The 24,565-nt window shown below is 37.6% G+C and overlaps 2 protein-coding genes across 4 annotated transcripts in view; both read left to right on the forward strand.

Annotated features, from left to right (window-relative positions):
• LOC131947013 (uncharacterized) lies at positions 1–12,260 on the forward strand. Its single transcript, XM_059308095.1, has 5 exons — positions 1–226; positions 6,383–6,726; positions 7,067–7,484; positions 11,633–11,849; positions 12,238–12,260. Exons 1-5 carry the CDS (start codon positions 206–208, stop codon positions 12,258–12,260), a joined length of 1,023 nt encoding a protein of 340 aa, XP_059164078.1. The 5' UTR covers positions 1–205.
• LOC131946986 (chitin synthase chs-2-like) overlaps positions 12,242–24,565 on the forward strand; it is a 21,841-nt gene continuing 9,517 nt past the window's right edge. Inside the window, exons 1-21 of one of the 3 annotated variants that reach the window (XR_009387813.1) lie at positions 12,242–12,533; positions 13,404–13,609; positions 13,748–13,870; positions 14,220–14,401; positions 15,000–15,093; positions 15,260–15,423; positions 16,417–16,496; positions 16,752–16,860; positions 17,036–17,189; positions 17,347–17,452; positions 17,772–17,876; positions 18,340–18,540; positions 18,997–19,163; positions 19,538–19,616; positions 19,865–20,016; positions 20,470–20,675; positions 20,788–20,921; positions 22,587–22,844; positions 23,241–23,350; positions 23,873–23,977; positions 24,297–24,392. Coding sequence is in view for 2 of the 3 variants with exons in the window: in XM_059308054.1 (XP_059164037.1) it covers positions 12,341–12,533; positions 13,404–13,609; positions 13,748–13,870; positions 14,220–14,401; positions 15,000–15,093; positions 15,260–15,423; positions 16,417–16,496; positions 16,752–16,860; positions 17,036–17,189; positions 17,347–17,452; positions 17,772–17,876; positions 18,340–18,540; positions 18,997–19,163; positions 19,538–19,616; positions 19,865–20,016; positions 20,470–20,675; positions 20,788–20,921; positions 22,587–22,844; positions 23,244–23,350; positions 23,873–23,977; positions 24,297–24,392 (3,021 nt within the window). In the remaining variant the exon portion in view is untranslated. The other 2 variants (XM_059308054.1, XM_059308055.1) reach the window with 2 other exon arrangements.

Here is a 24,565-nt window from a genome sequence, read left to right on the forward strand (position 1 = left end):
GCTGGTCAGTCTATTAGTGTTGCTGGTCAGTCTATTAGTGTTGCTGGTCAGTCTATTAGTGTTGCTGGTCAGTCTATTAGTGTTGCTGGTCAGTCTATAACTGTTGCTGGTCAGTCTATTAGTGTTGCTGGTCTATAAATACAGCCAACACTGAACTTGAACTGTACAATGTCAGCGGTGTGTGGGTGACGAAATAGCTGCGATCATGGGCGAGAATTACAGCGAGGTAAGCACGAGTTATTTCCATTTATGCCCCTCTCTTCAACATGACATACAAAGAAAAAAATTAAACTAAAACAATTCATAAAGAAAGTTTTAATAACAAGCTGGGGTCTCTTCCTAAATATTTGTAAAGGTATCCAATAGATACTAAAGTTACCCACGTTTTTCTGTATAGTTATTTAAATAGTAGTGTATAATTTATTTTCTACTTTTTAGTGCACGAGCCGGCCCGCGGCATACCATACGCCGCTATTTAGTTGTTGTTTTTTCTACTTTTCAGTAATTCATAATTTGTGAATTCGACAGTACCAACGCTGCCACTGAAAATATTTCTTTAAAACACTATAAGTAGCTCGTTAAGGACGATACCCCCCCTCCTTCACCCCCACCCCTCCGTTAACGTAAACTCCACTTAGTTACCCCCCCCCCCCTACGTTTAAAAAACATTTTTTATGAATTTATTACCGAAGTTTAATTTTTTACTTTCTCGTATATACGAAGTATAGAGAAAGTCTTGTAATCGCGCAAAAAAAAAAAAAAAAAAAAAAAAAGGATTTTTGAAAATCTCGACGTTGTACACCCGAGTCGGAAAAACATAGTTTTGCAATCTTGTCCGTATGTCTGTGTGTCTGTGTGTGTGTGTGTAAACATAATAACGTGAGTACCATTAAAGCTAGGTTGGTGAAATTTCATATATAAGTATTATATCAAAATCGTAGATCCGTATCAACTTTTCAGCGATTTCCGATAACCGGAAGTGGAACTTTTCTACTTTCAATTTTTCAAAAGCCTATAACGCTAGTACTATTTCAGATTGATAAATGAAATTTAACATGTAAGTAAAAAGATCTAATTCTCTGCCTTCTGGCAACTATTGAGTAATTTCCGTTGACCGGAAGTAGTAATTTTCGCTACTTCCGATTTATCAAAAAACAAAACAAAAAAAAAAACAACGCATGTAAATAAATTTATAAAGTACTAATAATATTCCGCACTATTATACATATTTTGTTTTGCGTTCACAACCTACTAATTAGACACAATTTTAATTAATTCATTAAAAAAATAATGTCTTCAAGTAGTTTTCATGTCTTGACCCACGTACTAACTACGAACCGTATCTGTCAGTTAGAAGTGACTCTAATTTCGCTCGGGCATTTCGATCTAAACAGACTAACGACAGACGGACGACAGACGGATGACAGACTGACGACAGACTGATGACAGACTGACGATTGACGACAGACTGACGATTGACGACAGACTGACGACTGACGACAGACTGTCGACAGACTGACGATTGACGACAGACTGACGACTGACGACAGACTGGCGACAGACGACTGACGACATACTGACGATAGACGGACGACAGACTGACGACAGACTGATGACCAGGGGCGGAACTACAGTGCCGCCAGACCCCGCAATGCGGGGGAGCCCACGCCGTTTAGGGGGCCCACAGCGGCCCATAATAATTTTTTTATAGTTAAAGTTAATTTTCTTGCATTTTTGACCTGATGGTTGTTTTGAAAAAAGAATACTGTAGCTGCGGTTGTAGTATCTTTATTCTATAGACACCATCCTACGCTCTTGTATATTCTTTTTCCTACAATCAAACACACACTGTTGTCGGCAAAATTTTTAAAAAAAAACATCAATTGCACGAGAGGCCGCTAGATATTAAGACGGCTTTTTGAGACCATCCCAAATTTGGTACTGATGGATAAAAGCACATCGGTGCTTTGTTGTCCCTTTTAAGTTCCGTTCTCAGACCTCCCCTCCCGCTCTTAGCCTTACAAGAAGCGAATAGATAGCGCCCCAACAACTAAGCTGCCTCGTATCGGTGGTAGTGTTGACAAAATAGCGCTCTAACAACTAATAGCCAAGAAATAAAGTACCGACATTGTTTACGTTTAATAACCACTGTTTTAAAAAACAAGGCAAACGCCTCAAATAAATACACGAATGATAGCGTGTTATATATATACATATATTAGTTTCGTCACTGGCACCTTGATAGTTAGTGGTTTTGTAAAATAACAAACAGATAACAGATCTAATACTGTTGTGATGTATATAGTAGCTAAGACATGCTGTTGCGTAAAATTTAAAAAAAAAATATACACACGAGCTGTAGTGTGAAAGATAAACGTTCAAATCACTTCCATAAATTATTTCCCTTTTTTGAAATAGTCAAATAGGGGTGCTTATAAGCTAATTTTAATAGATTTGTAATAATCAAATTAAACAGCAATTACTTATCTTAATTATTATTTTTTTTAAAAATAAGTACTAAAGAATGGTAAAGTATAAAAATGAAACATAGTTAAAAGGAATAATATAAATACGAAAAATCATAAATATAAACATAACCCGAGACACCATTACTTATACAAAGCTTCATGATTTATATACTTTTGACCGACTTAATAATTAGAGGTATTAAGGTAAACATAAAAGAAAACAGATATTCAAAAAACAGACCAATGCACACATACACACGACATGTTGTGATTAGATTTAATTGAATTTTTCTTTTCAAAACCCGATCAGGCCAGAAATGAGTATCCTATGTTCGTATTGTGTTTGTGTGTATATATATATATATGTATATATATATATATATATATATATATATATATATATATATATATATATATATATATATATATATATATATATATACATACGGGGGCCCAAAAAATTTTTTTGCGGGGTGGCCCATTTTTTCTAGTTCCGCCACTGCTGATGACAGACTGTCGACAGACTGACGATTGACGACAGACTGACGACTGACGACAGACTGTCGACAGACTGACGATTGACGACAGACTGACGACTGACGACAGACTGGCGACAGACGACTGACGACAGACTGACGATAGACGACTGACGACAGAATGACGACTGACGACAGAATGACGACTGACGACAGACTGACGACAGACTGGCGACAGACTGGCGACAGACTGGCGACAGACTGACGACAGACTGGCGACAGACTGGCGACAGACTGGCGACAGACTGACGACAGACTGGCGACAGACTGGCGACAGACTGGCGACAGACTGGCGACAGACTGGCGACAGACTGGCGACAGACTGACAAGGAAGTGAGTTAAATAAAAACTTTTAAAAAGTAATTATTTTACTGAAAAATCAAGCTCCTTTAGCTTTAATCATATCCCCACCCGACAAAAATTACGCTACACTTCCTTAAATGTCGAAGTTCAGAAATTGTTTTAAAAATTAAAAAGTTTGACTTGACATGAATATTTAGACCACTACTGTACAAATGTAAGTAAGATGACGTGGTCTGGTAGTAGAGCACACTAGAAATCACCAGTCCTTGATCCCTGTCTTCTAGAAATCACCAGTTAGGTTATTGACCCCAGTCTTCTAGAAATCACCTGTTAGGTTCTTTACTCAAGTCTGAGCTTGGTTAGGTTAGGTTTGCCTACTGGGACATAGGCCGCTGACAAGAGCTTTCCAGACGTCTCAGTCCTGGGTTAGTCTCTCCAACTGTCCCCAGGTGTATCCTGTCCTGGGCTAGTCTCTCCAACTGTCCCCATGTGTATCCAGGCTAGTCTCTCCAACTGTCCCCAGGTGTATCCAGGCTAGTCTCTCCAACTGTCCCCAGGTGTATCCAGGCTAGTCTCTCCAACTGTCCCGAGGTGTATCCAGGCTAGTCTCTCCAACTGTCCCCAGGTGTATCCAGGCTAGTCTCTCCAACTGTCCCCAGGTGTATCCAGACTAGTCTCTCCAACTGTCCCGAGGTGTATCCAGGCTAGTCTCTCCAACTGTCCCCATGTGTATCCAGACTAGTCTCTCCAACTGTCCCCAGGTGTATCCAGGCTAGTCTCTCCAACTGTCCCGAGGTGTATCCAGGCTAGTCTCTCCAACTGTCCCGAGGTGTATCCAGGCTAGTCTCTCCAACTGTCCCCAGGTGTATCCAGGCTAGTCTCTCCAACTGTCCCCAGGTGTATCCAGGCTAGTCTCTCCAACTGTCCCGAGGTGTATCCAGGCTAGTCTCTCCAACTGTCCCCAGGTGTATCCAGGCTAGTCTCTCCAACTGTCCCCAGGTGTATCCAGGCTAGTCTCTCCAACTGTCCCGAGGTGTATCCAGGCTAGTCTCTCCAACTGTCCCCAGGTGTATCCAGGCTAGTCTCTCCAACTGTCCCGAGGTGTATCCAGGCTAGTCTCTCCAACTGTCCCCAGGTGTATCCAGGCTAGTCTCTCCAACTGTCCCCAGGTGTATCCAGGCTAGTCTCTCCAACTGTCCCCAGGTGTATCCAGGCTAGTCTCTCCAACTGTCCCCAGGTGTATCCAATCTTCTTGGTGTTTTCTTCCTCCTGTCATCTGGTGCTAGGGCCTTGTCGTGGCTTGGCAGCTTGTGTATCCTGACCACCCCCAGAGCTATACCAGCGGCAGTGTAAACTCCTAGTAGGTTCAACCAAGCTGGGAAGGTCTGCGTGGGTAGGGGTCAGACGAAAGCTAGCACCCCAGTCCTCCAGGTTGGGGGTTGAGCATACGGTCAGCAACCTTATATCGTAAAACAAATTACTCGCTACAGAAACTAAAGCCTTGAGTCTATCCAAAAAGCGGCTGGGTACTACCTCTTCATGTTCGATGTTTCGGTAACACATAAACTCTACTTCATCTGCTTTATTGACCTCTGTAACTTGAATCTCTAGCTACATAACGTGAAAAAAGATCTAATATTAATCGGGAATCCAGTTGTCGAGAATAGATTATGTGATATTAAACAAACATTTGAAGAATGATCTAACAGCTTAATTTAACTTTAGTTATCTCAATATTTATTTTTCAAGATCATCTACAGTATTCTACATCTTTATTGATGTGGGGCTGGCAGTTTCATGGTCTGTGTGTATCTGTGTGTATCTGTGTGTATCTGTGTGTATCTGTGTGTATCTGTGTGTATCTGTGTGTATCTGTGTGTATCTGTGTGTATCTGTGTGTATCTGTGTGTATCTGTGTGTATCTGTGTGTATCTGTGTGTATCTGTGTGTATCTGTGTGTATCTGTGTGTATCTGTGTGTATCTGTGTGTATCTGTGTGTATCTGTGTGTATCTGTGTGTATCTGTGTGTATCTGTCTGTATCTGTGTGTATCTGTGTGTATCTGTCTGTATCTGTGTGTATCTGTCTGTATCTGTGTGTATCTGTGTGTATCTGTGTGTATCTGTCTGTATCTGTCACTGTAGACGGAGGAGGAACAAATACAAGCCCTCACACAGCATTGGCCCGTACCTGATACATAGATATAGATCTATAGTAGATTTAAAAAAAATATCCTGGGATACAAGGCGTTAGACAAGCTTCACAGTGTACTATTTCGAGATGAGCTCACGCTCGGCCTGATGTCAGCAGATGACGTCATGCGTAACCACCCGTACACGATTGGACGTTTCTTGACCCTACATTTGAACTCTGACCCACCAGATGGGTCTGTTATCGTTACATCATGTAGATGCTAATCTGTTTTCAAACACTCAATGTGGTTCTTATTTCACACTGGGATTATAGTGCGTGATGTTTTAATATGTAGGTTATCTTTTTTGTACATGATTAGAAATAAATATGTGCGTTTATATATATATATATATATATATATATATATATATATATATATATATATATATATATATATATATATATATATATATATATATATATATATATATATATATATATATATATATATATATACATAGTTTAGAAATAAATAAGCATATTTATACGTATAGGCCTTGGTAACCTATGTGTGTGGTATACAATATAAATGATACACTTTTTAATTATATATCTGCATAAATGTAAAAGTAAAATGACTCTTTCGGACCTGGTGATTCATGGGGCTGATGGAGTAGAGTTTATCTACTTCTTTTACCTCGGCACATAAAGGGACAATGTGGTCAGCACTAGGCCCAGACGCCTTCCCAAACATGAGTCAGGTACTTATAAGAGCTGGGTGAACTCAGCTACGTCGAGTATGGATCTGAAGTAGGAGAGCAGATGTGCATACATATAAGTACATTTTTATGGCAAATCTTATGTGTGCCATTGTATGTGTTTGTTATATCCAGACACCATTGTATGGGCGACTTCTATATAACAGAGTGTCGAATGTTCTAGATATCACCTGACCCCAACATATTCCCAAGCCTGATGGCGTTTCCGGGGGTCGCATCCAACCACGGAACTCTGTACAAACTTCACGACAAAACTGGACTCGTCCAGACCGGGGGTGGCAGGTACGAGAGGCGGGGCTCTCGAGCTGGGCCAGCCCATGTCAACTTTGCTTATGAGACGGACATGCCAGACCACAAGAGCTATGACGTCAGTGACGCCGTTGAGTCGTTGGAGCGTGCTGACTCCGTGGATGATGAAGTCTTTATCAAGAATGACGTCATAGCAGGAGACATACGTCAGTCTACGAATGGATCTGAAAACCTGACCCACAGGAAATCGTCTTTAAAGTGAGTAGTTCTCTGTCCATAGTTTCGCTCATCCGATAAACTGATCTAGGTCAAGCCTCACTTTGAGGTCACTCTTCTAGCCGGCAAACATTTCCACATCATGTGAAACAACTCCCCCCCCCCTTTCCCAGAAAATTAATCACACGTAGGCGAATAACTAAGTTACAGTAAGAAGCATACTATGTAACATAACATGTAGTAGGGTGTAAAGTACATAGCACCACATACATTCGGTCATACAGTCAATAACATGAAGACAAAACAAAGTTACCACGAACTCCATTTACTTGACCTCCTTTATATATTTAGAATCTAACACTAATTTATTTCTGGCCTGCAGACCCAACCGACGGAAAACATGGGATGTATTCTACGCCAACCCCGGGGACGAGGTCAAGTCGACCTCCGAGGCGAATTCTGGGAAGACGGCGCGAGTTGTCCTCAAGTTAGTCTTTCTCGTCGTCTGCTCCATAGCGGTCCTGACCTTCGCGGTCTTTTCCCGCCTAACGCTGCTCATCACAACGTTTTATCTGCGTCCTAAGAACTCGAGCTGGGCAGACGACTCGTTTACCATCGATGCACGTGGTGTAAAACGTCTGCACATATTTTTAACAAGGACCCATCCCAGCACTGATGTTAGGTGGGTGTGGTCAGTGGTGCTTATCATCGTGGCGCCATATTGCTTCATCTTCTGCGCAGCAGCCTGGAAAGTTATTTTCAACGTGACAAATAGGATCTCAAAGGGAATGCTGTTTGTTGTAAGTTTTAAGTTGTAGGGGTTTTAATGTGCTAGCCAGGGAGATCCCCCCCCTCCCACTCTACTCAAGAGTTCTGGGCTGACTATTCTATCCCATATAATCTCATTGCCCTCAATTTAAAAACAAATCAAGTCTAAAGAGCTTTTGATATTTTATTTAAATTGCTGCAATAATCAAATCACAACTGCCTCAAAAATTTGGTAAAGCAGTAAGTCTTAATCCGACTGGTCTACTCCCCTGCACCGCCTTCCCCAACCACCACGAACCGTCACCAAAGGCAGATATGACGTCATAACTTGTGGCCTGATATCAATGCTTATTTCCCCCCCCCCCCCCCCCCTCCCATACCCTGAGGTAAAATCCAATAAACACAGTAGCGAAGCATGGGTGTAAGCCAGGGGTCTCCAAACTTTTCAGTCCGACTATCGAATTTCAGATCGGGGGCCAGTTTCTTCCGGGCATGTATTTGATTTTTCTGGGCAAAGTTCCTCAGCTATCACCAACAAACGTTTTTTTCCGTGGACAAAATGATCCCCGCGGGCCGGATGAGAGGACTTCGCGGGCCGTATCCGGCCCGCAATTTGGAGACCCCTGGTGTAAGCTAGTGTATATGCATATATATATATATATATATATATATATATATATATATATATATATATATATATATATATATATATATATATATATATATATATATAAACATACATTTATACACACTATAATACACACACACACATAAATCTTGCTGCCCCAGATCCCAATTGTTCAAATGTAATGTATCAATTTATTCATCATTTATGCACCATTTTGTTCTATACCACTAAGGCAACACTGTATTAGAATTGTGACCATATTTTTTTTATCATTGTTACACAACCATTCCATTTGACCAAACACTGAATATAGAAATGGTAAGGAAAACAAGTTACACAACCATTCCATTTGACCAAACACTGAATATAGAAATGGTAAGGAAAACAAGTTACACAACCATTCCATTTGACCAAACACTGAATATAGAAATGGTAAGGAAAACAAGTTACACAACCATTCCATTTGACCAAACACTGAATATAGAAATGGTAAGGAAAACAAGTTACACAACCATTCCATTTCACCAAACTGAATATAGAAATGGTAAGGAAAACAAGTTACACAACCATTCCATTTGACCAAACACTGAATATAGAAATGGTAAGGAAAACAAGTTACACAACCATTTCATTTGACCAAACACTGAATATAGAAATGTTAAGGAAAACAAGTTACACAACCATTTCATTTGACCAAACACTGAATATAGAAATGTTAAGGAAAACAAGTTACACAACCATTTCATTTGACCAAACACTGAATATAGAAATGTTAAGGAAAACAAGTTACACAACCATTTCATTTGACCAAACACTGAATATAGAAATGTTAAGGAAAACAAGTTACACAACCATTTCATTTGACCAAACACTTTAATATAGAAATGTTAAGGAAAACAAGTTACACAACCATTTCATTCACCACACACTTTAATATAGAAATGTTAAGGAAAACAAGTTACACAACCATTTCATTTGACCAAACACTTTAATATAGAAATGTTAAGGAAAACAAGTTACACAACCATTTCATTTGACCAAACACTTTAATATAGAAATGGTAAGGAAAACAAGTTACACAACCATTCCATTTCACCAAACTGAATATAGAAATGGTAAGGAAAACAAGTTACACAACCATTCCATTTGACCAAACACTGAATATAGAAATGGTAAGGAAAACAAGTTACACAACCATTTCATTTGACCAAACACTGAATATAGAAATGTTAAGGAAAACAAGTTACACAACCATTTCATTTGACCAAACACTGAATATAGAAATGTTAAGGAAAACAAGTTACACAACCATTTCATTTGACCAAACACTGAATATTGAAATGTTAAGGAAAACAAGTTACACAACCATTTCATTTGACCAAACACTGAATATAGAAATGTTAAGGAAAACAAGTTACACAACCATTTCATTTGACCAAACACTTTAATATAGAAATGTTAAGGAAAACAAGTTACACAACCATTTCATTCACCACACACTTTAATATAGAAATGTTAAGGAAAACAAGTTACACAACCATTTCATTTGACCAAACACTTTAATATAGAAATGTTAAGGAAAACAAGTTACACAACCATTTCATTTGACCAAACACTTTAATATAGAAATGTTAAGGAAAACAAGTTACACAACCATTCCATTCACCAAACACTGAATATAGAAATGTTAAGGAAAACAAGTTACACAACCATTTCATTCACCAAACACTTTAATATAGAAATGTTAAGGAAAACAAGTTACACAACCATTTCATTTGACCAAACACTTTAATATAGAAATGTTAAGGAAAACAAGTTACACAACCATTTCATTCACCAAACACTTTAATATAGAAATGGGAAAACAAGTTACACAACCATTTCATTTGACCAAACACTGAATATAGAAATGTTAAGGAAAACAAGTTACACAACCATTTCATTTGACCAAACACTTTAATATAGAAATGTTAAGGAAAACAAGTTACACAACCATTTCATTTGACCAAACACTTTAATATAGAAATGTTAAGGAAAACAAGTTACACAACCATTTCATTTGACCAAACACTTTAATATAGAAATGTTAAGGAAAACAAGTTACACAACCATTTCATTCAACAAACACTGAATATAGAAATGTTAAGGAAAACAAGTTACACAACCATTTCATTTGACCAAACACTTTAATATAGAAATGTTAAGGAAAACAAGTTACACAACCATTTCATTCACCAAACACTGAATATAGAAATGTTAAGGAAAACAAGTTACACAACCATTTCATTCACCAAACACTGAATATAGAAATGTTAAGGAAAACAAGTTACACAACCATTTCATTCACCAAACACTGAATATAGAAATGTTAAGGAAAACAAGTTACACAACCATTTCATTTGACCAAAAACTTTAATATAGAAATGTTAAGGAAAACAAGTTACACAACCATTCCATTTGACCAAAAACTTTAATATAGAAATGTTAAGGAAAACAAGTTACACAACCATTTCATTTGACCAAACACTTTAATATAGAAATGTTAAGGAAAACAAGTTACACAACCATTTCATTTGACCAAACACTTTAATATAGAAATGTTAAGGAAAACAAGTTACACAACCATTCCATTCACCAAACACTGAATATAGAAATGTTAAGGAAAACAAGTTACACAACCATTTCATTCACCAAACACTTTAATATAGAAATGTTAAGGAAAACAAGTTACACAACCATTTCATTTGACCAAACACTTTAATATAGAAATGTTAAGGAAAACAAGTTACACAACCATTTCATTCACCAAACACTTTAATATAGAAATGGGAAAACAAGTTACACAACCATTTCATTTGACCAAACACTGAATATAGAAATGTTAAGGAAAACAAGTTACACAACCATTTCATTTGACCAAACACTTTAATATAGAAATGTTAAGGAAAACAAGTTACACAACCATTTCATTTGACCAAACACTTTAATATAGAAATGTTAAGGAAAACAAGTTACACAACCATTTCATTTGACCAAACACTTTAATATAGAAATGTTAAGGAAAACAAGTTACACAACCATTTCATTCAACAAACACTGAATATAGAAATGTTAAGGAAAACAAGTTACACAACCATTTCATTTGACCAAACACTTTAATATAGAAATGTTAAGGAAAACAAGTTACACAACCATTTCATTCACCAAACACTGAATATAGAAATGTTAAGGAAAACAAGTTACACAACCATTTCATTCACCAAACACTGAATATAGAAATGTTAAGGAAAACAAGTTACACAACCATTTCATTCACCAAACACTGAATATAGAAATGTTAAGGAAAACAAGTTACACAACCATTTCATTTGACCAAAAACTTTAATATAGAAATGTTAAGGAAAACAAGTTACACAACCATTCCATTTGACCAAAAACTTTAATATAGAAATGTTAAGGAAAACAAAACTTAAAACTGGAGTAAGATCAGTCTGGTTCTGAAGATGCATACATTGTGTGATAGTGTTAATGCCATGTGTACAATTTTTCCAGGCGCTGGTCAAAGAAAGTCTCCACTCCTTCGGCCTGTGTACCTTGGTCTTTTACGTCCTCCCCCACCACGATCCGCTGGTGGGTAACTTGCTGTTGACCTGTGTTGTTGCTGTGCCAGCTGTACTAACCACCCTCACACCCCACACAGCTGCACCACCCCACACAGTGGATATAAAGAGGTATGAGTTAATAAGTGAAGGAAAAATTGGACTCCATTGTAGGTCTGTTTCTATTTAAAAAGCTTTGAAATCAATTTTAAAAAACTTCATTCTAAATGTAATATTGTAGGTCTGTTTTTGTTTAGAAAGTGTTTTATGACTATTACATAATTTTTAAAATCAATGTCAAAAACGGTGTAGTAGAATTTGTTTTTTAGTATTGTATACTCCAAAATTGATTGCAAAAATAATTTTAGATTATAAAAAATGTCTTTAATTAAATTAATTACTTAATAGATAGACCAGTTATATAAATCAGGTGTCATTTAACTATTATTTAAACTAGTTACATAAATTAAGCATTGGTCAGTCACTTACAGGTTAGACAACTCATCAGTATACATTTTAAACAGTTCATGCATTAAACTTTTTTCTGGAACTCTTCAGTGAATTCTTGTGGAGGCTGCTGAATTTAGTGTCTTGCCTGACTCACTGGGCGGCCATTGCCTTATGGACGTACAGAGCCTACACCCACACAAGCTCCTGGACCATGGTCATCTTGTTGCCAGTTTCACTTGTCTTTGTCTCACTTGCCAGTTGGGACAACTATTTCATCTATAAAAATTCACCAAAAAAAGGAGATGATGGCTGTAGTGCACAGATGAGGAAGTTTTTAAAGTTACTGACCAGAAGGACTAAAATCTCCCTGTTGATGAGCTTATGGAAGATTGGTTTTACAATTGGTTAGTCTGTATTTGTTTCAACTTTTTTAATTATTTAAACTTTACACGGTTAGTTGATTTTCACCATAAAAACCCATTTTGATTGCTTAGTTTTTTATAACAAAAAATATGACATTATTTTGTTGTTTTTATACCATGAATCTTCATTACAATTGATTGGTTGTTTTGCTGAAGTGTACTTTTACTTCATGTTAATTGGTTGTTTGGATGTTTGGTTGTTTGGATGTTTGGATGTTTGGTTGTTTGGATGTTTGGTTGTTTGGATGTTTGGTTGTTTGGTTGTTTGGATGTTTGGATGTTTGGTTGTTTGGATGTTTGGTTGTTTGGATGTTTGAACCCTGGGCAGATGATGCTTGTCAGCTGGGGACAAAATAATATTCTGAACTTAAACGGGAGTGGAGCCCCTTCGCCAAATGTGGTTACCAACTCTGGTTTCCTTTGGACAGCTCTTAGTTAATTCCAAGTTGCGTATGTAACATCCTGTCCCTTGGGTCCATCCATTATTGTGGGGAGAGGGGATGTGATACACAGGCAACATCTGGCCCTTCTCAACTTAAGACCCAGAATTTACACTTTGATTTCCAACACACAGTCATCTAACAGTCTATTAGACTAAGAAGCCATATACATTATAATTCATCTAACAAATAAAAAATTGGAATTTTTTCTATTATTTTGGAAACTTCCATTTAAATGACTGAATTTCCAGCTTACTATAAAATACAATTGCAAAATAAAACTTTTAATTAAAATTGCGCTTGAAACTATTTATTTAGTTGCTAGGCTATAATATAAAATAAATATTCATCTTTAATTAATGAAACATATTAAAGTTGTTTTGATAATTAAAATTATCATCTGTATTGTCAGTTTACGCTGTCCTGTACTTCAGTGGGGGTGATCAAGCATGTGTGAAGACTATATTCTTGTTGCAAGATTCCTCTAAAAACTGCTCAGTGTTTAAAGACCTTACTTTATCCAATGACGTGGAGATTCTGGATATGCCATACTGTAACACATTGATTCCCGTTTTCATTGCTGTGTTTAGTGTTGTAGCCAGTAACGCTTGTTACAAGGTTGGTAACCAACAGTGGTTGATTTGGTTGAATGTTTACTGATACTGTCTTAAGTGGTGCGATTTACTTTTTTAATATTTAAAATAATACATAAAAAATAGGAATTCATTATGTAATTTAAAAATATTTTTTTCTTAGTTCAGTAAATCTGCTTGTCAAGTTTTGCTGCAGACGACAAGTTTTGCCCTCCCCTTGTCCTTGGTAACACCTGTCACTTTTGGTATTTTGTGCTTAATGTACAAACACCCAGAATATTTACAGGTAATTTCAGTATATCAATTATTTGATTTTGTGCCTAATGCATCAACACCCAGAATATTTACAGGTAATTTCAGTATATCAATGATTTGATTTTGTGCATAATACCTCAGCACCCAGAATATTTGGAGGTATTATCAGTGTATCAATTATTCATTAACAAAGCAGCAAATTCTATCATGAATATATCCCAAAGAGGTAGTGAAGTGTAGTTTTCTGCATACCTTATGTATTTTAAGCCCTGGCCTATATAATAACTTCATCTTTAATAAGATGAAACTGGGATGAGTGATGAAAAAAAGTAAAAAGTAAAAAAAAAATGTTTATCTATGTTTTGAAACCTTTTGCATAGAAATTTTTTGGATGTGCCGTATCCTGGTCTGATGTGGGGACTGACAGTTCGCTAGCAGAATACCTCAGCAACTTGCAGGATAGATACTGGATCATTGTGGGGGTGTTTGGCTACTTATCATTTCTCATTGTCACAAACCATGTCTGGACATCCAAAGCTGAGAGGATGGCAAGAACTGAGAAGTAAGCAGATTTTTTTTACTGCTAGGTGTGGACAGGTATTTTTTTACTGCTAGGTGTGGGAAGGTTTTTTTTTACTGCTAGGTGTGGGCAGGTTTTTTTAATGCTTGTTGTTGGAAGTTTTTTTTTTTTTATGCTAGTAGTAGGCAGGTTTTTTTTTTTTACTGCTGGTTACAGAATGTTGTAGTATTAATGGCTAAATGACCTGTTAAAATCAAAACTACATAAATGAAATCACATTTATCAGGTCTCTGTAGGCCTACAAGTATTAGACCCTAATCCTTGATTTATTTAAGGATGAAAGTTGACAATAAAGAAGGACAAGCATTGATTTTATGAAAAAATGAAGGTTGACTTTATGAAAAAATGCAGGTTGACTTTATGAAAAAATGCAGGTTGACTTTATGAAAAAATGAAGGTTGACTTTATGAAAAAATGAAGGTTGACTTTATGAAAAAATGAAGGTTGACTTTATGAAAAAATGCAGGTTGACTTTATGAAAAAATGCAGGTTGACTTTATGAAAAAATGCAGGTTGACTTTATGAAAAAATGCAGGTTGACTTTATGAAAAAATGCAGGTTGACTTTGCTTTGTCTGTAGATTGTTTGTTCAGCCTCTGTACTGTGGCATTTTACTGGAACAATCTATCATGGGCAACAGGCGTAGGTTTGATAATGAGCCAAAGGAGGATAAGGTAGGTTTCATGTTACATTTGTAATTAATTAAATGTTTCTAATTTTAAAGTAATTACGGTGTAAATCTAAATGCTTTATTTATTTCAATTATTTTTCATCTTAACACACATCAATTTCTACATATTTATTTTTTACACAATTTCTTGCATCAAACAACAATTTCAGCATATCGCAAAGTGGATGGATGCTCCATTTGGTGAAGAATTTGTAAACCTAGAGGAGGCACGATCTAAATTAAGAGGGGAGAACACTCCCATAATTCATGTCTGCGCCACCATGTGGCATGAAACGCATAACGAAATGATTCAACTTTTGAAATCCATTTTAAGGTAACTAGATTCTACCACCATTTAACATTTTAAGGGAAAAACTATTACCTTCCTTCATTTACAGGTTCAAAATTTTACATGCCACCATTTTAAGGTACAAAAAATGACATTCCACTACTTTAAGGTACAAATTATTACCTTCCATCATTTAAAGGTATACAATTTTACCAGCCACTATTTTAAGGTACAAACTATTAACTTGTATAATTACACAGCTACCGCAGTTGATTTGTTCTAAATACACATTTTTTTTACAGTTTGTTGCCTTCAAATCTATATATATATTTTTGGTTCTTATAGCCACATAATTAAACATTCAATCAAGAATCACCAATCTGCAACCATTTGCAAAATATTTCTGATAGAACAGGTTTATGAAGTCAAGCTATTTCTGCTATGTTGAACTTAATTTTCAAATATCTAAAACTGCTATTTCTGCTATGTTGAACTTAATTTTCAAATATCTAAAACTGCTATTTCTGCTATGTTGAACTTAATTTTCAAATATCTAAAACTGCTATTTCTGCTATGTTGAACTTAATTTTCAAATATCTAAAACTGCTATTTCTGCTATGTTGAACATAATTTTCAAATATCTAAAACTGCTATTTCTGCTATGTTGAACTTAATTTTCAAGTATCTAAAACTGCTATTTCTGCTATGTTGAACATAATTTTCAAATATCTAAAACTGCTATTTCTGCTATGTTGAACTTAATTTTCAAATATCTAAAACTGCTATTTCTGCTATGTTGAACATAATTTTCAAATATCTAAAACTGCTATTTCTGCTATGTTGAACTTAATTTTCAAATATCTAAAACTGCTATTTCTGCTATGTTGAACTTAATTTTCAAATATTTAAAACTGCTATTTCTGCTATGTTGAACATAATTTTCAAATATCTAAAACTGCTATTTCTGCTATGTTGAACTTAATTTTCAAATATCTAAAACTGTTGCTACTAGTTTGTTACACTTTGTTTTCTCCACAGATTAGATGAGGACCAGAGTGCCAGAACAAATGCTCAGCTTGGTTTTAAAATAGAGGACCCGGATTACTATGAGCTGGAAGGTAGTTATAACAGGATGGCCACACACGTAGGCCTACAATATTTACTATCTAGAAAAAATCATTGACCAGAACGACAGTTTAAAAAATCCTGGATTTAGAACTAGTTATTTTTTTACATACTTTATTTTTGTTTTTTTATAGATAAAAGTTATAATAAAAAACCATTAGTTATATTTACTATATATCAGTTGTTGACAATATTTAGTAATTTGAATGTATTACCTTTTTTACAAGTGACTGATTCATATTTTTTAGCTCACATATTTTTTGATGATGCGTTTAAACTCCATCGTGAAAACGACACAAACTTCACTGTGAACAGTTTTGTTAAGGAATTGGTGGCAGTGGTCAATGTAGCAGTTAGGTAACATTTCCTTACACAGAATTTATCTCATTGATTATCACATGCAACTGATTTCTAATTATAAAGACTTCCAGGAAATGGAGTAGTTTGCAAATTTTCTAAAGTTATGGAGGAAAAAAACTATCTATGACCATTGAGGTATGTCAGCTGATTTATCTTTTAATCCACGATACAGCGCTGTCTACAACTCAGTGATCAAACTGCCTCCACCCAAACGTTATGAGACCCCTTATGGTGGCAGGCTTCAATGGATACTACCAGGTGGCAACAAGCTGACGGCTCATCTAAAAGACAAGATGAAAATTAGACACAGAAAAAGATGGAGCCAGGTAAATTATTTTTCTTCAAAGTTTTTGCATTTTTTTATGCTGAAATGGGAGTTTAAAATTTTAGCAGAAAGTTTGTTAAGTTTTCACAGTTTTATTTACAAGTGTTGGTGATCATTAAGAAAAAAATCATCAGGCAGATTTCACTATATTTCTACAGGTCATGTACATGTACTATTTCCTGGGGTACCAACTTCTGTCCAGCAATAAGAGCAGAAAAGATAAAAGAATTCAAGCAGACAACACATTTATTTTAGCTTTAGATGGTAATAAAATAGTCTCATTGGTTTTTAAATGCATTTTATAATAAGTAAATATTAGCATTTTTTTAGATAAAAGAAAATTCAAAGAAATAATAATTCTCTTCATTAATAGCTTTTTTTTTCCAAATAAACAAAGTAGGTTTATAGTTTGCTTTTAAATTTTGTTGTAGGAAAAAAAAAGGTTAAAAATAAACTAGTTTTAAAATGTTAATAATAGCTGTGAATGCTCCCAAGATAAGGCTAATTTAAATATCTTACTAATTTTACTAATTAACAAATGGAATAATTTTATCTCAGTGGTATGAATTTCACAAATTCCCAGGAGACATTGACTTTCAGCCGGATGCTGTAAAAATTTTGGTCGACCGCATGAAGAAAAACCCAGGGCTTGGTGCTGCCTGTGGGAGAATTCACCCAGTTGGTGCAGGTACTAGTAGGTTTTAGGTTGGTGTAGGTTTTAGGTTGGTGCAGGTACTAGTAGGTTTTAGGTTGGTGCAGGTACTATCTCTTCATATGCCGAGGTCACAGAAACAAGTGAACTCTACTTCACTTGCCCCATAGACTGTCAGATTTACTTTTATAGGTACTAGTAGATAGAGATAAGATAGAGCTGGATATATTGGAGAACTCTTTTAGTTTGTTCAATCTCTTGTCTAAGATAAGGCTGAATTTATTGGAGAACCATTTTAGTTTGTAAAATCTCTACTCTGATAGAATCGGATGTATTGATATAATGGCTTGTGTGCTTTATAAAATCAAAAGTGTAACAAATAAAACCTGCTACTTTATTTGTTGTAAAAATTGTCTACAACATGAAACTGATTCTTTTTTTGCTGAAATAAAATGAGGAGTGTAAAAAATCTAAAACTTCTCCATCGTTTGCTGTGCAGGTCCCATGGCGTGGTACCAGAAGTTTGAATACGCCATCAGCCACTGGCTACAGAAGTCCACAGAACATATGCTAGGGTGTGTCCTCTGTAGCCCCGGATGCTTCAGCTTGTTCCGCGGCTCAGCCCTGATGGATGATAATGTGATGAAACGCTACACCACGCCCCCTACAGAGGCCAGGCATTACGTCCAGTATGATCAGGGTAGGAACATAAACTCAAACTCAGAGTTAATCCCAAATTTGTACAAAACAAAACTAGGAACATAAACTTTAAGTTAGGGTTAACCCCGTTTTTGTACAAAACACAACAAAACTAGCAATTATCACCAAGTTCCCTTCCAACTGGACAAATTTAATAATAATAAACAAAATATTATACCGCGTTTACACTTGTGACATGTATACTATACATTTCTAGGGAAAAAAAAAACTTCGCTATAGGGCCTAAGATAATGGGGGAGCCTACTCACTTACTGCGAAGCTTTTTTTCTAGACATGTATAGTATACATGTCGCAAGTGTAAACGCGGTATTAGAATTTGTTAATAGAAGTAGAAAGTGTATGATACATTTAGTCCTGTATCTAGCATAAGTCTAGCTTTCATTGGCCATGTTGTAGATGTTGTAGATGACCTAATTTTGTTGGTTGTTGTCTGCAGGTGAGGACAGGTGGTTGTGTACACTTCTGCTCCAGCAAGGCTACAGAGTTGAGTACTGCGCTGCCTCGGACAGCTACACGGTTGCACCTGAAGGCTTCAGTGAATTTTATAATCAGCGCAGAAGATGGACACCTTCAACTATTGCAAATATTATGGACTTACTCGAGGTCTGATTACAGTCTTACAAACTCTTGTTGTAAAGTTAATTATCTATGCTAAGACTATTACCGTGTCTTTTAAGTAAAATACTCAAATGAACCACTTGACGACTAGTACAGATTTTGCATGCAAACATCTGGTTACAAAAAGCTTTAAAATATGTTTTGAAAATTAAAATTTTTAGTTAAGTTTACTGGTTTTATGACAATCTAAAATGGCTGAGTTTACTGGTTTTATGACAATCTAAAATAGCCAAGTTTACTGGTTTTATGACAATCTAAAATGGCCAAGTTTACTGGTTCTATGACAATCTAAAATGGCCAAGTTTACTGGTTTTATGACAATCTAAAATGGCCATTATACATTTTTTTCTTCCCTGCAGAACTGGCGCAGTACAACCCAGAATAACCCTGACATTAATATTCTCTACATTTTCTACCAGCTAGTCCTGCTAGCATCAGGCAAGTGACTCTCCTACTTACAAAGTTCATCAATTGTTTGGGTATTTGTTTATAGAGAATACCAAATCCAAATTTTTGTTATAAAAACACATTAAACAGGGAGTAGTTATTATATAATATAAAAGCAATTAACAAAACCTGTCTGATTGATAATTATTAACTTGTTTTGCTCTGTAGATGTTAAGGGAAAGTATATTGTAATTTAAAATAAAAATTTCTAAGTGACCAGTTTTTTCTTGACTGTCCAGGTATGATAACTCCTGGCACAATTTTTCTGCTGATCCTTGGAGCAATCAACACGGCCTACCCAGATATCCCACTGTACGGAGCCCTACTCATCAATCTTATACCTGTTGTCATTTTTGTCATTTTGTGCTTCAAATCTAATTCTAAAACTCAGGTTAGTATTTTAACACAAGTAGGCTGGTACAATATTTTGGTATAACTCTATAATTAATACTGCAGGATAATTAGTTAATTTAATTAAAAATTATGTTAAAAAAACCAATCTGATTGGCTGCCAGACTTTGTAAGTCTGTTGGTTTTTTCATGAAGAAAAAATTTGGACACCTTGATTGTATATGGTTTAATGAATTATAAAAAATGACATATTGTATTACAGTCTCAAGGAATAGAATAACTTCAAACATTCAAAATAGCTGCACATAAAAGTTATTATAGTTAATTCAATGTTACATATGAAATACTTAGTATTATATAAAAAAAATTAGTTTTCTTTTAAAATGAACAAAACAAAAAAAAATCTTGTTTTGTGTGTTGACAGTTAGCGTATGCAGCCATCATATCCTTGATCTACTCCATGCTGATAAAATCTTGTTTTGTGTGTTGACAGTTGGCGTATGCTGCCATCATATCCTTGGTCTACTCCATGCTGATGATGCTGGTCCTGGTGGGGCTGATCAAGCAAGCTGCCACCTACGGCTTTTGTTCCGTCTCCACCATCTTCCTTGTCACAGTCATCAGTATATTTGTTGCTACAGCCCTTCTTCATCCTATGGAGTTTACATGTCTGCTGCATGGGTTTCTCTACTTCCTCTGGTTGGTGGCTGATGCTTGTACATTTAGTTCTTTTATTGTTCTCAAATAACATGAGTACTTTATATAAAGCATGTATATATTGTGTATGTATCTGACTACCCCCACTCCCCAGCATCCCATCAACCTCCATGCTGCTCATCATCTACTCCCTGGCCAACCTCCACGTTGTCTCCTGGGGCACCAGGGAAGTTCCCCAGGAACAAGCTCCAGCTCCTGATCCAGGCCAAGACACAGAGAAGGGCTCAAGTAATTTTGTGTTTTATTCTTACATTGTCTCTCTTTGATACGATTCTATGATAAATTAGCAAACTTTCAGGAGCTATATCTACATTTAATACTAGGCTTATCAGTTAACTATAAAAATTTTTTACGTCTACTTTTTCCTATTTCCTATATTAAATTTCCCCTATAGCAGTTCCCCCGTACCAGTTCCCCCTGTACCGTTCCCCCATACCGTTCCCCCTGTACCATCCCCCGTACCGTTTCTCCCGTACGTACCGTTTCTCCCGTACGTACCGTCCCCCCCCGTACCGTTTCCCCCCCGTACCGTTTCCTCCCCGTACCGTTTCCTCCCGTACCGTTTCCCCCCGTACCGTATCCCCCGTATCGTATCCCCCCGTATCGTACCCCCGGTACCTTTTCCCCGTACCGTTTCTCCCGTACGTACCGTTTCCCCCCGTACCGTTTCCCCCACGTATCGTATCCCCCCGTATCGTACCCCCCCGTACCGTTTACCCCCCTCCCTCAGTACCGTTCCCCCCCCCCCCCGACCGTTCCCCCCGTACCGTTCCCCCCGTACCGTTTCCCCCTCCCACCTACCGTTTCCCCCTCCCCCTCCCCCCACCTACCGTTTCCCCCTCCCCCCCACCTACCGTTTCCCCCTCCCCCCCCACCTACCGTTAAACCCTCCCCCTACCGTTAAACCCTCCCCCCTACCGTTAAACCCTCCCCCTCCCCCCGTACCGTTCCCCCCCGTTCCGTTCCCCCCCCGTTCCCCCTCCCTCTCCCCCCACCTACCGTTTCCCCCTTTCCCTCCCCCCACCTACCGTTTCCCCCTTTCCCTCCCCCCACCTACCGTTTCCCCCTTTCCCTCCCCCCACCTACCGTTTCCCCCTTTCCCTCCCCCCACCTACCCTTTCCCCCTTTCCCTCCCCCCACCTACCCTTTCCCCCTTTCCCTCCCCCCACCTACCGTTTCCCCCTTTCCCTCCCCCCACCTACCGTTTCCCCCTTTCCCTCCCCCCACCTACCGTTTCCCCCCTTTCCCTCCCCCCACCTACCGTTTCCCCCTTTCCCTCCCCCCACCTACCATTTCCCCCTCCCCCCCTACCGTTTCCCCCTCCCCCCCACCTACCGTTTCCCCCTCCCCCCCACCTACCGTTTCCCCCTCCCCCCCCCCACCTACCGTTTAACCCTCCCCCCCCACCTACCGTTTAACCCTCCCCCCCACCTACCGTTTAACCCTCCCCCCCCCACCTACCGTTTAACCCTCCCCCCCCCGTACCGTTTACCCCCCTCTTCCCCCGTACCGTTTCATCCCCCCGTACTGTTTCCCCACCCCCCATACCCCCCGTACCGTTCCCCCGTACGGTTTCCCCCCGTATGGTCCCCCCCCCCCCCATACCCGTACCTCCCCCGTACCCATTCCCCACCGTACCTGTTCCCCCCCCCCCCGTTCCGTTTCATCCCCCCGTACCGTTTCATCCCCCCGTACCGTTTCATCCCCCCGTACCGTTTACCCCCCCTCCCTCCCCTGTACCGTTCCCCCCCCCCCCATACCGTTTCCCCCGTATCGTTCCCCCGTACGGTCCCCCCATACCCGTTCCCCCCGTACCAGTTCCCCCCCTGTACCAGTTCCTCAACAGTTCCTCAATAAAAGTTCCTATTTTCTGCCTATTTCCTGCTACTCTAGAGCTGTTGGAAACCTTGACTGGGAACAAGAACAATGCGTCTGCTTACAGCATTTCCTTTGGTGACCTGTTCAGCTGTTTGTGCTGTCCTCGTAAGCAAGTCAACGAGTCTGAACTTAAGCTGCAAGCCATCTTAGACAGGGTGGACAGCCTAGAGAAGAAACTCACAGGATCCCCACACAATAAGCTGCACAAACAACTGAGTTTCTCCAGTAACTTGAAGGGAGACAATCCAGATGGTACTAATGAAGCTGATGAAAGTGAGCTCCCTTTATCTGATTTCATTAAACTGTGTCCCTCACATGTCACTTTGGAGTAAAAAAATTAAAAGAAAATGCCAATCAAATACTAAAAATTATGTATTTTTCTCACACAGTTTACCAAATTGCACTATCTGTTAATAAATTATATTTTATTAAATTGTGTCGATAAAAGAAAACAAACTGATGCAATGTTGGAAATGTCAGATTCAGAGTTTCTTCCAGGCATCTCTTTGGGGGTCTACGCCCCCCTCCCCACCAAAGAAAGTCTACCCCCCTCTCCCCCATAACGAAAAGGAATTTATACAGAAAATTTATACTTTTACCAGTGCCCCCAGAGAAAAAAGTCTGGAAGAAACGTTGGTCAGAGATTACTGTAGTCTTTCATTTTGTCACCAGTTGATCGGCTACAAGAAAACAAACAGAGCAAGATTACCTCCCCTTCCAAGTGGATTGATGATGAAGACCTGGGCAAAGGTCAGGAAGAAAAACTGGACGAGAACGAGGTTTGTGTTTTTAAAAAGGTCAACTCACTTATGCTAATTTGTTTAAAACTAGACGAGAACGAGGTTTGTGTTTTTACAAAGGTCAACTCACTTATGCTAATTTGTTTAAAACTAGACGAGAACGAGGTTTGTGTTTTTAAAAAAGTCAACTCACCTATGCTAATTTGTTTAAAACTAATCACTTAAAAATTTAACTCTGGAATTAAAGAGTGCTTAAACTAATGCTTCAAAATTTTAGCTCTTGAATTAAAAATTGCTTAAACTAATCATTCAAACAAAAGTTGAATACACTAATGCAAGCTTGTTTGAAACTAATCCATAATAATTTTAACTTTTATACAAGTTTGTTGCCACTCAAAACTTTTACTTTCTTGTGATGAGGGTTGGAAGTTGATTTGATGCTAAAAATAAATTTGTCATGTCTTTAATTAAAGACATGACAACATATAGACATTCAAGTAATAATAGAAGTTATTTATTGTATCTTAATAAAATTTACTTCCAAATGTTTTTGTTGAACAGACTGAATTTTGGACGACATTCATAGAAAATTATCTCAAGCCCCTGGATACAAACCAAGCCCATGAGGAGCAGGTGCAGAAGGAACTTCTAAAGCTCAGAAATAAGGTTCGACTTTGTAATGCACTTAACTGTATACAAGTTCTTTTATACAGGCTGAACAGTGACTAATTATGTTGTGATTAATTTCTGATTTGTCTACTTATTCTAACATTTTAAATCAATTCAGTTTCATATTAATGTCTATCTGGAGTTAAAAATTGTTTCAAACTGATAGGATTTTTTTATATTACATTAATAGTAATACACAAATAATAGATTGAAAATTTCACCCTTTAAAATGGTATATAAATGTATTTAATGACACTTTAAAATGGTATATAAATGTATTTAATGATGTTTTTTATTTTATTTTTTTGCTTTTCAGTCGTGCTTGGCTTTCTTCATCATAAATATTCTATTTATAATCCTGGTCTACACACTACAGACAATATCAGAGTACACAACAAACCTCTCCATCAAGGTAAAATATTTGCCAATCATGAAATGTGCTGTAGGTGCTAGTTAAGGAATGAATCAGCGACTGATTTATAGATTGTTTTTCAGAAAATTAAAGGGTTATGTCATGTTTGAGATGGTATAAAAACAGAGGTGGAGTGATGTTTGCTGGTGGTAGAGTGGTGTTTGCTGGTGGTA

The sequence above is a fragment of the Physella acuta genome, unplaced genomic scaffold, assembly GCF_028476545.2.
Source record: "Physella acuta isolate Inbredline_101_S28 unplaced genomic scaffold, ASM2847654v3 ptg000579l, whole genome shotgun sequence".
NCBI lineage: Eukaryota > Metazoa > Mollusca > Gastropoda > Physidae > Physella > Physella acuta.

What these genes read in the sequence shown, in the direction of transcription:
- LOC131947013 (XM_059308095.1), top strand. Translation starts at nt 206, where the DNA reads ATGGGCGAGAATTACAGCGAG. An exon ending in TGGGCGAGAATTACAGCGAG is followed by an intron (nt 227 to 6,382) that starts GTAAGCACGAGT and finishes CGAATGTTCTAG; the next exon opens with ATATCACCTGACCCCAACAT. An exon ending in AGGAAAAATTGGACTCCATT is followed by an intron (nt 11,850 to 12,237) that starts GTAGGTCTGTTT and finishes GGAACTCTTCAG; the next exon opens with TGAATTCTTGTGGAGGCTGC.